The sequence below is a fragment of the Trichosurus vulpecula genome, chromosome 2 (assembly GCF_011100635.1).
Source record: "Trichosurus vulpecula isolate mTriVul1 chromosome 2, mTriVul1.pri, whole genome shotgun sequence".
Lineage (NCBI taxonomy): Eukaryota > Metazoa > Chordata > Mammalia > Diprotodontia > Phalangeridae > Trichosurus > Trichosurus vulpecula.
The window spans coordinates 290568974-290582728 of NC_050574.1; the positions used below are offsets into that span (position 1 = coordinate 290568974).

The 13755-nt window shown below is 34.2% G+C and overlaps 1 protein-coding gene across 7 annotated transcripts in view; it reads right to left on the reverse strand.

Annotated features, from left to right (window-relative positions):
- Positions 1-13755, reverse strand: part of R3HDM1 (R3H domain containing 1) — a 185661-nt gene that overhangs the window by 75391 nt on the left and 96515 nt on the right. For 5 of the 7 annotated variants that reach the window (XM_036743009.1, XM_036743011.1, XM_036743008.1 and 2 more), the window contains exons 4-5: positions 1668-1709; positions 1078-1170 (exon numbers count right to left, since the gene is read on the reverse strand). The exons of the other annotated variants lie outside the window; for them this stretch is intronic. In XM_036743009.1, the coding sequence (XP_036598904.1) occupies positions 1078-1170; positions 1668-1709 (135 nt within the window). The remainder of the gene's footprint in view (positions 1-1077; positions 1171-1667; positions 1710-13755) is intronic. 7 annotated transcript variants of the gene reach the window in all.

Below are 13755 nucleotides of genomic sequence, written 5' to 3' on the forward strand. Positions count from 1 at the left end.
ACCACAACTAAGCGTAATCTTTGTTGTACGTATTGTATCTTTGTTTTGTTTAACATTTCCCAATTACATTTTAATGTGGTTTGGGCAGCATAGAGTCTTATAGCTGCATGCAGCTGTGAGTTTGACACCTTTGATTTAGAGAACTTACAATACAGTTACAATTATAACTTCATTTGGGAAAGAAAAAAGTCAATTACTCTTCAGGATAGCTAAGGAAAGTTGTCAGAAATTTTAGCTCAAATCACCAACATATCTAATTTAGCCTCAGACCAACAATAGGTTTTTAGCCAAGTAGTTTCTTACTCACAAGTAGATGGATATGTGGCTTACTGAACCTGTCAGGAGATTTGGGTGACTTGACCTTGGAAAACAGAATAAAATTCTTAAAAGATGGATTGTTTAAATTTCATGAGTTCTGTATTTTATTTTACAGAAAGAAAAAGGTGAAGAACTTTGACAGCAAAACTGGAAAAAAAAATAACAAAAAGCCAAACCCACACTATTATAAAAATTGCCTTGAAAAAAGCAATTTGCCCACTCGGTGGAGGTGGGGGGAAGAAGTGTTAGTGGAGGGTGAATAATGATTTAGGTAGACAAACAGCAAAGGAATCTGAGTTCTTCAGATCAGTCTTCACATGCTTTCTGGAAAAGTGTTTTTTGTTTTTTTTTAAAGAAAAGGAGAGTAAATTTTTGGTGCTTTATAGATATAAACAATTTTTAAAAGGCCAAAGCGAAAACGACAACAAAAATTAAGAACAATTCTTAACTAAAGCTGTATAGCTGAAATGTCTATTTAGTGTTTTAAAGAATTTTCATGGCAGTTTAAAACACTTAAAATCACAGTTATACCTTATATGAGTTAACTAATTTTTCCTGAGTTCCTGAGAGAAATACTTTGGGTTTTAAGACAAGACAGATTTTTTTTTTCAAATTTTCACCAACATTCCATGGTAAAAATATCAATTTGGCCTCTGTGTTAAATACAAAACAAAACAAAACACTGTCCTTAGCTTTTCAAAAAGCATTCTCCAGGGAATACATGATTTCTACCATGTCTTCAAATTATAATAATTTTACCTGGTTATCATCCTGTGATATCTCCGCTGTGGGAGGTGGTGGAGATTCTTCACACACTGCAAGGCTCCGAACTAGCTTTAACTTTGAACTTGACTAAAGAGAAGTATTTATAATTAACACTACATTTCACAAAACTAGGGCATATCCAAAACCCCCTAAAGAGGGCTTTATTTCTTTATAAATAGTTTCTGCCAAATATATAAGTAGATGAAATATACACAAAGTTAAATGTATCATTAAGCACCACTAATCCCTTTGTTAAAAGGGAAAACAAGCAGTTGAAGCTTTGAAAATCACACAGCAGCAGCAACGGGTATAATTCCAATTTTTTAAAAAGCTAACAAAACCCAAAGAATGGTAGGAAGCTACTTTCTCTTGCTATGGATAAAAAGCCATCAAAAGTATAAAAGCAAATGCACAAAAGCAGACAACTAGGCAAGACAAAAATCCCAAATAAAACAAAATAAGCTTTCTGCCAAAAACAAAATATGGCAAAACTAAGTTTAATGTAGTTATTTTATGAAAACAAGAATTCATCAAGCATGAAGGAAGGCCCTTGACATGCCAGCACACCCAAGTATTTACTATACCTTTGACCTTTTTCCTGTCTGTCCAAACGACTGCACTGGCCGCTGAATATTGGGTATAAGAGAGGTTTGTATTAACTTTTACGGTGAAATAGAAGGAAGTTATTAAATATACAAATTACTACGTAAGAACTAACCATATGTAAAGAATAGCAAAGGAGGAAACCTAATACTGTCAGTCCAATGTTGATTTCTCCAATCAGGTGAATATTCTTGTAAAACTTTATATTCTCATTCAAAATTCAGCATTTTCTACTAGTCAGTAAATGGTCCCATATTAAAAAGTTTCAGAAACATGTATTTTAATTCAAAAACAACTTTTTAAAGATAGCAGCACAATAAAAGCTTTTGTTTGCATTTTTCATCATGTAATAATTTGGTTAAATTCTGTAAAGAAACATCAACTGAGGAATTTTAAGTAATACTGTGTAGCCATGTAAGAACAAAAATGGAAAGCAAAGAGTGGGCAGTTTCCAAACTCCAGCTTGTGGAGGTAAGGATAAATTTCTACTGAGTACTGTGAAACTGCCTTTAGTATATCACTAATTCACCAGTGATTAACTTTCTTCACAGGATGGGGGTTTTTAAACTGAGGCAGTGAAGTGCACAGGGCAGGATGCTCATCCTTCCTTTTGTTATGGCCAACCGCGAAAAGTAGCCTTTACTTTAAATCACACAATTAGAAACCATGACAGCAGGGTTTCCCCAAGTAGTTTGTCTATGGACCTGTGGATTGAAAATTACTGCTGGGACTTGTGAATACTGGTCTTGAACTTATGCAGACTGGGGGTTAAGAGTTTGGCAGAGAAACTTCTGAGCAAATTGGAAGAAATAAATTACAATAATTATTTCACATGTATCTCATTTAATATTTAAACATTAAAGAGAAAAGTCACTAGTATCATTTTTCAAGGCAGTTCCTATTCCCACCAACTGAAACAATTCACATTCAAAGAATAATTCTTTGACTGCATCAAGTTTCAGTTCGGGAAACAAACTGTGGGGCTAGTGATATAGAGTGAAAAACAAAACAAAACAAAAACCACACAAGATCCAACTTCCAGCTCTTGCAGGTGAGATTAAAAAAGGAGTATATTCTGAAATCAAGACCCAAACTTGCAAAATTCAGGAACAAATATGGTACAAAAGCACACAAAGTGTCAAGATAAAAGCAGTTAAGTGTGGATTAATGTATTTTTCACCCTCAAGGATAGGTGAGGTAGTATCTTGTAGATAAATAAAAGTAGTTTTGGAGTCATGAGACTTTTAAGTCTGAGTGGCTGGCCAACGGTATGGAACCTACTTTAAGTCTTAGTTTCATCACCTGTAACATGGCATAATACTTGCATTACCACTATCTACCTCACCAGGCCATTGAAAAGTGCCTTGCAAATCTTAATGTGCCATATGACATATGCTTCACTATTTCACTCTAAAATACAACAATAAACCTCCTTTTGTCAAAATAGTTACATTACTAAATTCATTGCTCAATTAGGAGTTGAAATTTATTCTTTAATAATGCTCTTCATTCAGGGAAACCAAATGATATCAAAAACCCTAAATCATTACCAAATTATACCAGTTTACTTTAGAATAGGCTTTCAAGTTGCTCCACTGAAATCAAAGGTAGTTTATTTAAAAAATAAATTTTATTAAGTGACTTTAAATAAATGCACATAGGCACACACAGCATGCACTTAGCAATGTTGCCAAGAAACTGCTTCTATATCAGTTACATTTAGTATCTTCACCCACTCTTCTTATCCTCCCCTTTAATTTGTACAAAGAAGATTACTAATTGTTTGGAAATAACACTTGTACCTAATATTAGAAGAAAATGGAGGCAGAAATTTGATTATCTCAGGGTCAGGGTTTAAAAGAATAACATTTTTTAAAAAGAAGGATATATTGTTGCTAGGAAAAGACACATTATGATTAATGTGCTTATTTAAACCCCAAGGGAACAAAAAAAGGTCAAGAGAATAGATTGGCCTGTATTCTTATTTAACATAGAAAAGGAAGTAGAAAGAAAAGAGGATAACTTATTATTTTTACTCTTTAAACAGATATAAAAGAGACAACTGGTATGGAAACCATAAACTTAAAAGAGCCTCCACAAAAATTACTGCATATATACTTACTGAAATGATTTGTACTGACACAAGAAAATATGCAACAAAATAGACTGCACCAAAATATATAAAAGCATAGTAAACTAGCTTGCCTTGGTTTAGATAAATGGCTTTTGTTTCATCTTCTGCTTGGTTACAGATTCACAAGCCAGTCTATTGCTAAAAATACGAACCTCCTCCATTTCATATCACACTCTGCAGCACAGTTTTAGTGCTCACTTTAACCTTAAAACTTAATTTAATTTCATCGTTTTAGGAATCAGAAGCTTTTCTAAAAGGTCAAGGTAAAACTTCTACTTCTTAGGTAATATATTTTGTTTCATATTGTGGTATGAGGACAGTAAGTAAACAATATGAAAGTACAAAATATCCTATCTTAGACCGTAATTTGAGAATGAGGCCACAAATTGTTTAGTTACTGGCTGCAGAGGAGAATAATGATAAGTGTCAATAAGCAATGATTATATGAAAGGCGCTGTACTAAGCGCTGGAGCCTGGACTAAGTATATGAAAACACAATCTATGGAAAACAATGAAGAAATTGTATCTTAATTTACTGTTGTATACTTCAAAATAAGGGCAAAGAGATTAAAAAAACTGTATTAAAAATTATAAATTTGTACTCTAATAAAAATCTTGTTCTGTTAAAGAGTTTTATCTTTTAAAATTATGCCAACACATCCAAGGCATTTCATGTTGAATTTCAGAGAACCAAGGTAGGGGAATCCTGACCTGTCTGTTGCCCCTTTGTGGGCAGAGTGGCTTTTGAGTCATGGCAATTGATGAGTTTGTATTGGTGGGTATAAGAATATAGATAAGAAGTACTCAGGACAGAACCATTAACCAAGAAGCACTAATCAATTAGACAATTGAGGGTCCAGGAATCAAAGAATTCAATGAGGCTAGGATGCATTCTTTGGGGTTAGGAAGTGGCTGTCTGTGTTCTGTTTTCAGAGATAGCCATGAATTTCTAATTTTTTGGCTATTCAGTCTAAAAGGAGTTTCGCTGTAAGTATTAGCTGGTATTTTTCCATGCTATTGTGCCCCAGAGATCCAGTCCTTGTGATGTTCGTTATTTTCCATCAAGGATATGAATGAAATCACAGGTGGCATGCTTCTAAAATATGTAGATGACACAAAGCTGGGAGGAATAGTTAGTATGATGGATGACAAAATTAGGACAAAAAAAATCGTGATAGGTTGAGTGTTAAAAAAATGTAAATAGGCATAAATTCAAAATTCTATACTTCTACACTTGGGTTAAAAAACAAACCAAGACAAAACCTTTGAAAATGGGGGAGGTAGACATGAGCTCTGAATTGTAGTTGTTTGGCTGGTAGTGATCAGCAGCCTGCTTTTGCAGAGCCATTCACAGATTCACCTATCTCCAGTTCTGGGCAGAAATTGAACGTGAATAGATTTGTGGGTTGTGAGAGCAGGGAGTAAACACTGGTGAAAATCAAAATCGAAGAATGTGCTTTATTTGGAAGCATAGAACTAAAAAGGCTGGCAAGACTTACAGGCAAGCAAAATCATTCCAAGAGATTTCAGGAAGGAAAGAAACAAAAAGAAAAATAGAAAGAATACGTACAAATTATTATAACAATCCTTCCCCCCCCCCCCCATCAAATAAAGTGGAACCACTCCTGGACTTGCTTATAGGGCATATAGAAATAGAACTAAAGAGAATCAAGATGAAAAAAAAAAACAGATGGATTGGACTGAATGCAAATGTTCTATGCTAGAGGTGACACAATTTTGAGGACCTTGATGGATCAATATTGTACAAGGATGGAAAAGATAATAAAAGCATGGGAAAAAAACCTTGAACCTTATTAATATTGAAAAAGGGGAATGAGAGAACGTTAACTACTTACCTATGTGTTTAGCCTTCTGTCTCTAAAGAATCTTTATTGGTTCTCTACATGCAAATTAAGGACATCTAGAACATTATTAGTAGAGAACAAGCAAGCTCTGGTAAGTGATACTGAATGATGTATCATATTTCGCAAGTGACTTATTTTACAAATGACAGAAGAATGTAGAGAACAGAATATCCTTGTGAATATATTGCTTGTTGACAATGAAAAAGCATCTGATTTAGTAGAGCAATAGGCCACCTTAGAAGCTCTTTTCCAACAGCATCACATGAGAATAATGCTCTAAACCTCTAATGATTAGAGAAATGCAAATTAAAACAACTTTGACGTACTACCTCACACCCATCAGATTGTTTAAGGTGACAGAAAAGGAAAATGACAAATGTTGGAGAGGATGTGGGAAAATAGGTACACTAATGTATTGCTGGTGGAGCTGTGAACTAATCCAACCTCTCTGGAGAACAATTTGCAACTACGCCCAAAAGGCTATAAAAGTGTGCATATCCTCTGGCTCAGAAATACTATTGCTATGCTTGTACCTCAAAGAGACCAAAGAAAAAGGAAAAGTACCCATAGGTACCAAAGTATTTATAGCAGCTCTTTTTGTGGAGGCAAAGTATTGGAAATTGAAGGGATGCCCATCAATTAGGGAATGGCTGAATAAGTTGTGGCATGTGATTGTAATGCAATAATGTTGCGCTATCAGAAATGATGAAGGGGATGGTTTCAGAAAAACCCTGGAAGACTTATATGAACCAACACAAAGTAAAGTAAGGGGAACCAGGAGAACAATGAACACAGTAACAGTAATACTGTTAATGATAATCAACTATGAAAGATTTAGCAACCCTGATCAATACAACAATCCATGATAATATAAAAGAACTACTGATGAAAAATGTTATCCACCTCCATTTAGAGAACTGATGGATTCTGAGTACAGATTGAAGCATATTTTTTTTCTCTTCTCTTCTCCATAGCTAATGTGGAAATATGTTCTACAAGATTTCAAATATATAGTTGGCATCATATTTCTTGCCTTCTCAGTGGGTGAGGGAGGGGGTAAAAGGGAAGGAGAAAATTTGGAACGGAAAATAAAAATTAAAAATAATTTTAAATGTAAAAGCGTCTCCCGTCCATACATCAAAATCATTCATGAATCATTAGAAAAAGAGAAATAACCTTCTTCAGTCATAAACATCAGCTAAGGCATAAAACATGGAGATAGAAGGGTTTTTGCTACTGTGAAGAAGATTCAGCACAGAGTTCAAACTGAAGAGGGATTATTTGTGGCTGATGAGCTCTTCAGATACTTCTGTTTGAGGATGACTACGTGCTGATTACTTCAAGCCTTGGAAAGCTTTTAAACAACTTATAGTTTGTCCATCAGTACGTAGGGGAAAGACAGTATAGATGGATAGCAAGTTGTTCCCGGAATTAAAAAGGATACCTTAATCGAAAAGGTTATGAATAGTGTTATCCAGAAATGTAAAATAAACTGTGATATGGAGTTGGACATAAATGTATACAGAAAAAGGGTTTGGAGGAAGAAAATATTATGAAATGTATACAGAAAAAGGGGATGGAGGAAGAAAATATTATGGAGTAACAAGCAACCATTGCAGTAACAAGCAACCATTTTCCATGGCTTATAGGTGCTCCAGAACAGGAAAGAAGTGGGCCACTTTGTGAGATTCATTATGATTCAGTCCCAGACTTAGGATGGGGACAGATCCTTAATGAAATATAGACCTTCTGCTGTCCGAGGTCATGATGACAAAGACAATATTTGCAAAGAGCTCGTGGACTTCTTGACTGTATCTTCAGAACTAGTAGAGGCTTTCTGCAAATCCCACTGTATTGTCTAATTATGCCAGAGGAAGTGTTGGGTGGCCAAATAAAAGATCTTCCACATTCTTTGGTGTCCTGTGGCTGGTTTGTAATAAGAGAGGTTCAGAACTCTGGTTTGGGCTTCCCCTGGAGACACACAATGGCAGCAGAAGTAGTAGTAGAACCTACATATTAACTTCCTCTCAAAGAAGGAAGAAAAGGGCTACTTTAGAGAAAAACACATACATCTCTTTCCTTTTGCAAAAGTGGGGGACTGTGGGCATGGAACCAATGTTGCATTTATAGTTAGACGTGGCTAATGGGTTGGTTAGTTCTGCAGAACAGATTTCTTTTTTCCTACCCCTTTTATTCTTTATTATAATTGATGGCTTTCTGAAGAGAGGAGAGATGAACATACATAGAAAATAAGGGTGACACAAAAATAAAAGATACCAACAAACATTTTTAAAAGAAAATTTTAAAGTTGAATAAAAGTAAGAGTCTGGAAGAGGCAGACAAGGAAAAGTATTTGCCAATTATAAACTGTAGTCTTTTATTATGTGTCAACTCTCCAATCTACATCTTTATTAAGAAGTGAAGAGCAACCTCTAGGAGAATATTAGTACCACTGAACATGCAAAATTTCATAATGGTTACTCAACAGTGGATAACTTGTTCACCATTTCAGAAATGATTGAAGTGAAGCTAATTTCAAATCCTGCCTCATAAATATTTATCAGCTGTATAACCCTAGGCAAAGTCACCTAACCCCTCTCAGTCTTAGTTTCCTCAAATAGTGATAATAATAGCACCTACCTCATAGGATTGTGAGGAGGAAATGAGATAATATGTGCAAACCTTAAAGTGCTAAATGTTAGCTATCACAATTACTATTATTATACAATTAATAAAATATAATTACTATAACTATTATTATAATTATTAGCTATTACACTAATAATAATAATTAGGATAATTATGCTATTATTAGAATCAGTAACAAGCCAGGAAAAGAACAAAATGACAGGTTCTAAAAACATGGTCAGAAAAATTAACTAGTTAATTGCTAGAAACATGAAATTTAGTAGCTCTGGGATGGGTTCAGTAGATCTAAGCAATGGAAAATATGCCACACACAGTTGGCCATTTCAAGTCTGTTTTTACATATATAGAACTGATCCACAAATAAGTATGAGATATAACTGATATCAAACAGGAGTCTTAGCAAGATCTTAGTTCGCTTGTCTACCTGTAAAGTTACTTCAAAATAAATACAATTTTATTAAAAGATCTCAGACTCTGATAATGTCTCTAATTACAATGTTATCTTCTCTATCTCACTATTTTCATTCATGGGAACTATTCCACTTTTACTATAACTTTCAGGCCCTTTATCTGTCCCAATTTTTCCCACTGCTTACCTGACTTCACTTGCCTCTCCTTATCAGCCCGGACCCCATGGTAAACCATTACAAGTATGTGCTACCTTTAATTTGAAAGAAGTCCATGACTTCATCTTTGGGTTATATTTCTTTCAATGAGGTAGAGATTGCAAGGCTTCCACAAGGTGTTATCCTGTGTGATTCTCGTACATATTTTATTGCATAACTTTCACAAGATTTATTAAATACATGGGAATCTTTCCTTCCATCCTTTTCTTCTTTCTGTGTACTGGGGGTCCCAATGTACCACTCAAATTAGTTTCCTTTATTCTTGATGTATGATTAGCTTACCTCCTTTCTAGGCAACCAAATTCTTGGTAATGTCCTTTATTATATTACTTTTTACATGTAAATTACTGTGGGAAACATGCAGATCATGGTGCTCCAGGATTTTGAGTCATCACTGAGAAACTGGGTTTTAAAGAGATGAGCTTTTGTAGGAATGGGCAGTTTGGGATCTTTGAAAGTACTGCATAATTTCTCATGTGCAGACCAACTCACATTCTTCCTCTTGATCAGTTCTGTACTCCAGGATGCATTCAAAGATACTGAATGTTTTTGAGCATGTGATATCTATTTATTTATACATGTGCATTGGCAAGCCTAATCTGGAATGACATTTAGCGAAGATTAAGAAAGTTACTGGGGGTAAGAGCAACTTGTTTGGAAGCTGCTGTAATAGTTTGGGTAAAAGGGAGGGAGGAGAGAGACTACTAAAAGTGTCCTTGATCTGGAATTACGGGATCATAAATTCAGAACTGGAAGGGATCTCAGAGACCATCTAATCCAAACCCCTCACTTTATAGATGAGGAAACCAAAATCCAGAAAGCTTAAGTCACCTGACCAGGGTCACACAGAGTAATAATTATCCGAGGTGAGATTTGAGCTCAGGTCTTATCATCCTAAAGCTAGTATGTTCTTTTTACTATAATGGTAGGGCTTGAACTGATTTACCTCTCAGCCAAGCCCAACCTCCTAGATCTCAATTAAAATAGAACTTGTTAATCAAATGAGGCAGCTAATGTCTTTAAATTTATGCTTACCTAGCATGTGAATTATCTAAATGCCTATTTTAGAGAAATAGGCCCAGCTCTTAAGAAATAAAAAAAACTTCCCCGTTAATTCATCAATCTCTTTAAAAGGTTATGAACAAAATACAGAGAAAACTAAAAAGAGAATCAAGAAGAGACATTCCTCTTTTTTTTTTCTTTTCTTTGAAAGAAAAAAGAAAAAAGATAGAGGTAGGCAAACACTTCAGAAGAATTACTTATAAACAGTTATGTCAACTGGGCCCTACTGGTCTTTTAGATGATTTTTGTATGCCTGCAAATTTTCTTTACGTGACATATATAAAGTGCATTGCAAACTTTAAAGAGCTATATAAATGTTACTTGCTGCTGCTGCTACTACTACCATCAACTATTTTCATTGGATGGAATTACTTTTGATGTAAACTTAAAAAATTTATTGATTGCTTTTATTCTTATATCACCATTATTTCCAAAGATGTTCCTTCCCCATTTCTTTAATGAAAAAGGAAAAAAAAAAGACAAACAAGTTTATCAAAATCAATACATTAACCAAGTCTGACAGGATATGCAATATTACACATACTCATAGTTCTCCTACTTCTAACAAGACTGAAAGGTGAGTTTTTCTCTCAGTTCTTTCTTTAGAACCAAGCTTGGTCATTATACTTACACAGCATTTAGTTTTATTCATTCTTTCCATTTACACTGTTTCCCTGGTTTTGCTTATTTCATGTTAAACATGTTCATTTAAGTCTTCCTGTGCTTCTTTGTAGTTTTCATACCCAATATTTCTTATGGCACAGTGATATTAATTCCATTACATTCATGATACCACCATTTGCTTAGCCATTCCCCAATTCAAGGGAATACATCACATTTCCAATTCTATTTTGCCAGAAAGGAAAAAAAAACTGCCATAAATATTTTGGCTTATATGGGATCATTAATTGTTTTATCTTTGAATTATATGGGGTAGGCACCTAGTGGTAGGATCCCTTAGTCAAAGGTATGGACATTCTAGTCACTTTCCTCCCAGAGCAGTTGGGCCAATTCATAGTTCTACCAGTGTATCAATGTGTCCATCTTTCTATAACTCCTCCACCACTGATTATTCCCATATTTTTTCACCTTCGCCAATCTGCTGGGTGTGAGGTGAAACCTCAGTTGTTTTGATTTGCATTTCTCTTATAAGTGTTTCATAACAATCTTTCATGATATAAAGTTTTAACAAGCAGACAAATAAGTCACTTCGTCTCTACCTTAACGTCAAGAAAATAACATTTCCTTAATTTAAAAAACAATGGTTTTATCAAATGAAATGCTCAAAGAATTATCAGGTAAGTTCTTGTTTAGAAACAGGAGACCTTTTTTATTGGATATTTATTTCTTGTATTAGGCATATACTTAGTTTTTCGTCTCTTGTTACAGACTACCAATGCCACTGCTATAATCAGATAACAGAAAAGCACTGAATTGTAGAGTTTCAGTTAGAGATTTAGAGCTGGGATGAACTTTAGAGGCCTCCAAATCCAACTCCTTCGCTCTCTCTCTCTGAAGCTGAAGTATTTTAAGAAAAAGTAGAATAAAATGGTCTCTCTGAAACTGAAGCTGATGTATTTTAAGAATAAGTAGAATAAAATGGGCATACACGTAATAACATTACGTGTATCAGCATTAAGGTAACCAGTTTAACCAGTGTGATATTTTAAAAAATCTGATAGGTAAGAAAACTAGTGTTATTATAACAACTCTGAGATACTCCTTCTGAAAACCAGAAGATTAAATTATATTTAGTTGTGAGCAAAATATATTAGTATCTAACTTAAGTCCTTATTTTTTCTAGCTCTATTTTATCTTTTTAAAAAATAATAGATTTTCTTTTTTGTTATTATTTTTATATTGCCTAGGTTTCCCCTTATCTGTTCTGGACCCCTTTTCAGAGCCACCCCTTTTAAGGATTTCTTTTAAAAAGAAGAGAAAAAAAAATCAGGAAAACTAATAACATACTGAAAAAAATCTGACATTTATAGGCAATGTACCATGGGCATGGACCTCCTATCTCTGCAAAGAATTCAGGAGAAGATATCCTTTGCTGTCTCTGGTTTGTGGCCAAGCTTGTTCTTTATACTTTTGCAACATCTAGTTTCAATTGTTTTGTGGTGGTTCTTTCTCTTTATGTTATTGCAATCATTGATGTATGTAGTGTTTTCCTGACTGTGCTTAGTAAGTTTCTATTAACCAGAATATTTTATCATCTAGATTTCACATTCCCTAACCATACAGGATAAGAGAATATGCTTTATGTGATTTTGAGTTATTTAATCAACACAAGAGGATTAGCCCTGTTATGTAATCAAAATTACTAATTTTTTGAGCTAAAATTTTGCTTCATCTACTTCGGCATTTATCAAGGTAAAATAAAAACAAAAATACCCCATTAAATATATTCACCCACAAAACAGTTCAAAGATTTTAAGAGAAGGGTCAATGTGTCACAAACTTGTAGGATGACATTTGCTTTCTATGAATTTCACCATACCCCAAATTACTGTTTCATATAAACTCAGTGAAAAAATTAAACTAAAAAAAAAACCACAACAAACCTAATCACATCACCTATATCCATAGTATTCTTCCAAAGCACCATCTCTATACATGTCCATCTTAAAGTCAATAATTCTACTTTTAGCAGCTACCTTGTTTGAATATAACAAATCACTATATGTAGCAATTAAGAATGCTACACATAGCTCATTAAAAATTTTTCTTTGGGATGTGGATGCCTACAGAATCCCACTCTTTTAAACTTTTCTATGTGACATCTCATTTGAGAAAACCAAGTCCTAAGACAGGGGAGGAGAAGTTGTAGAGGCTGACTCCCCCTTGCCCTATACTATACTAATGGATTATGCTATTGGGGTGCTACTAGGCTCCTGACCATTTTTCAAGGGCTGCACAATGTTAGAAAATAAACATTTGGTTATGCTGGTGAGGGTAGAGTAAAATTTTAAATTCTTTTCTTTCATTTCTTCTGTTGCAAAGAAAATGAAACAAAGTTTCATGGCTGACTTAGGTTTTCTTAATTTGAGTCCATCAAAATAAACCCAAATCCCTGTCATTAATGAGGCATACAACTATAATATTAATTATGCTGTAGTTGACAACTTGTTTAATAAATGGCGATAGCTAAGTAGAAATTTTTTTTTCTTTTCTATTTCAAGAGAACCTTGATTTTGAACACAGAAATTACAAAAGAACTAGGATCTGCTCTGGGAAAGAAAAGTCTCAGCAATCTAAAAGAAAAAGTCTCTCTTTAACTTCCTAGAAAACTCTTACTTGAATATAACTGATCACTGAGGGGATATGCTTATATAAACGCTATGACATTTTTTGTTGCTGATTAAAAATGTAAAAACATTTGTACTTTAAACAATACCTAAAGCTACAATTCAGGTATGGTGCTGTCCAATGGTGGTTATCAGTTTGCCACAGCATCTACATTCAGCTTGAAATACACATTCTTACACTTCTTGATATACCTCTCTGCTAAAATGTTACTAAACTTGAATAGTATTTTTAAAACAGGTATATTTTAGAGAAACTTAAAAAACCCAAACTGACCAACATACAATTTACTGCAATTTCTCATCTATCATAATACATCATTTATCCACAGATCCTGAATATTAGCTTTAAATCAGAAGTTCTTTTTGGTGGCCTGTCTTCAACCTTGAGGCAAGCTCGGGGTGCCACAAGAATGCCTGGCTAGCTA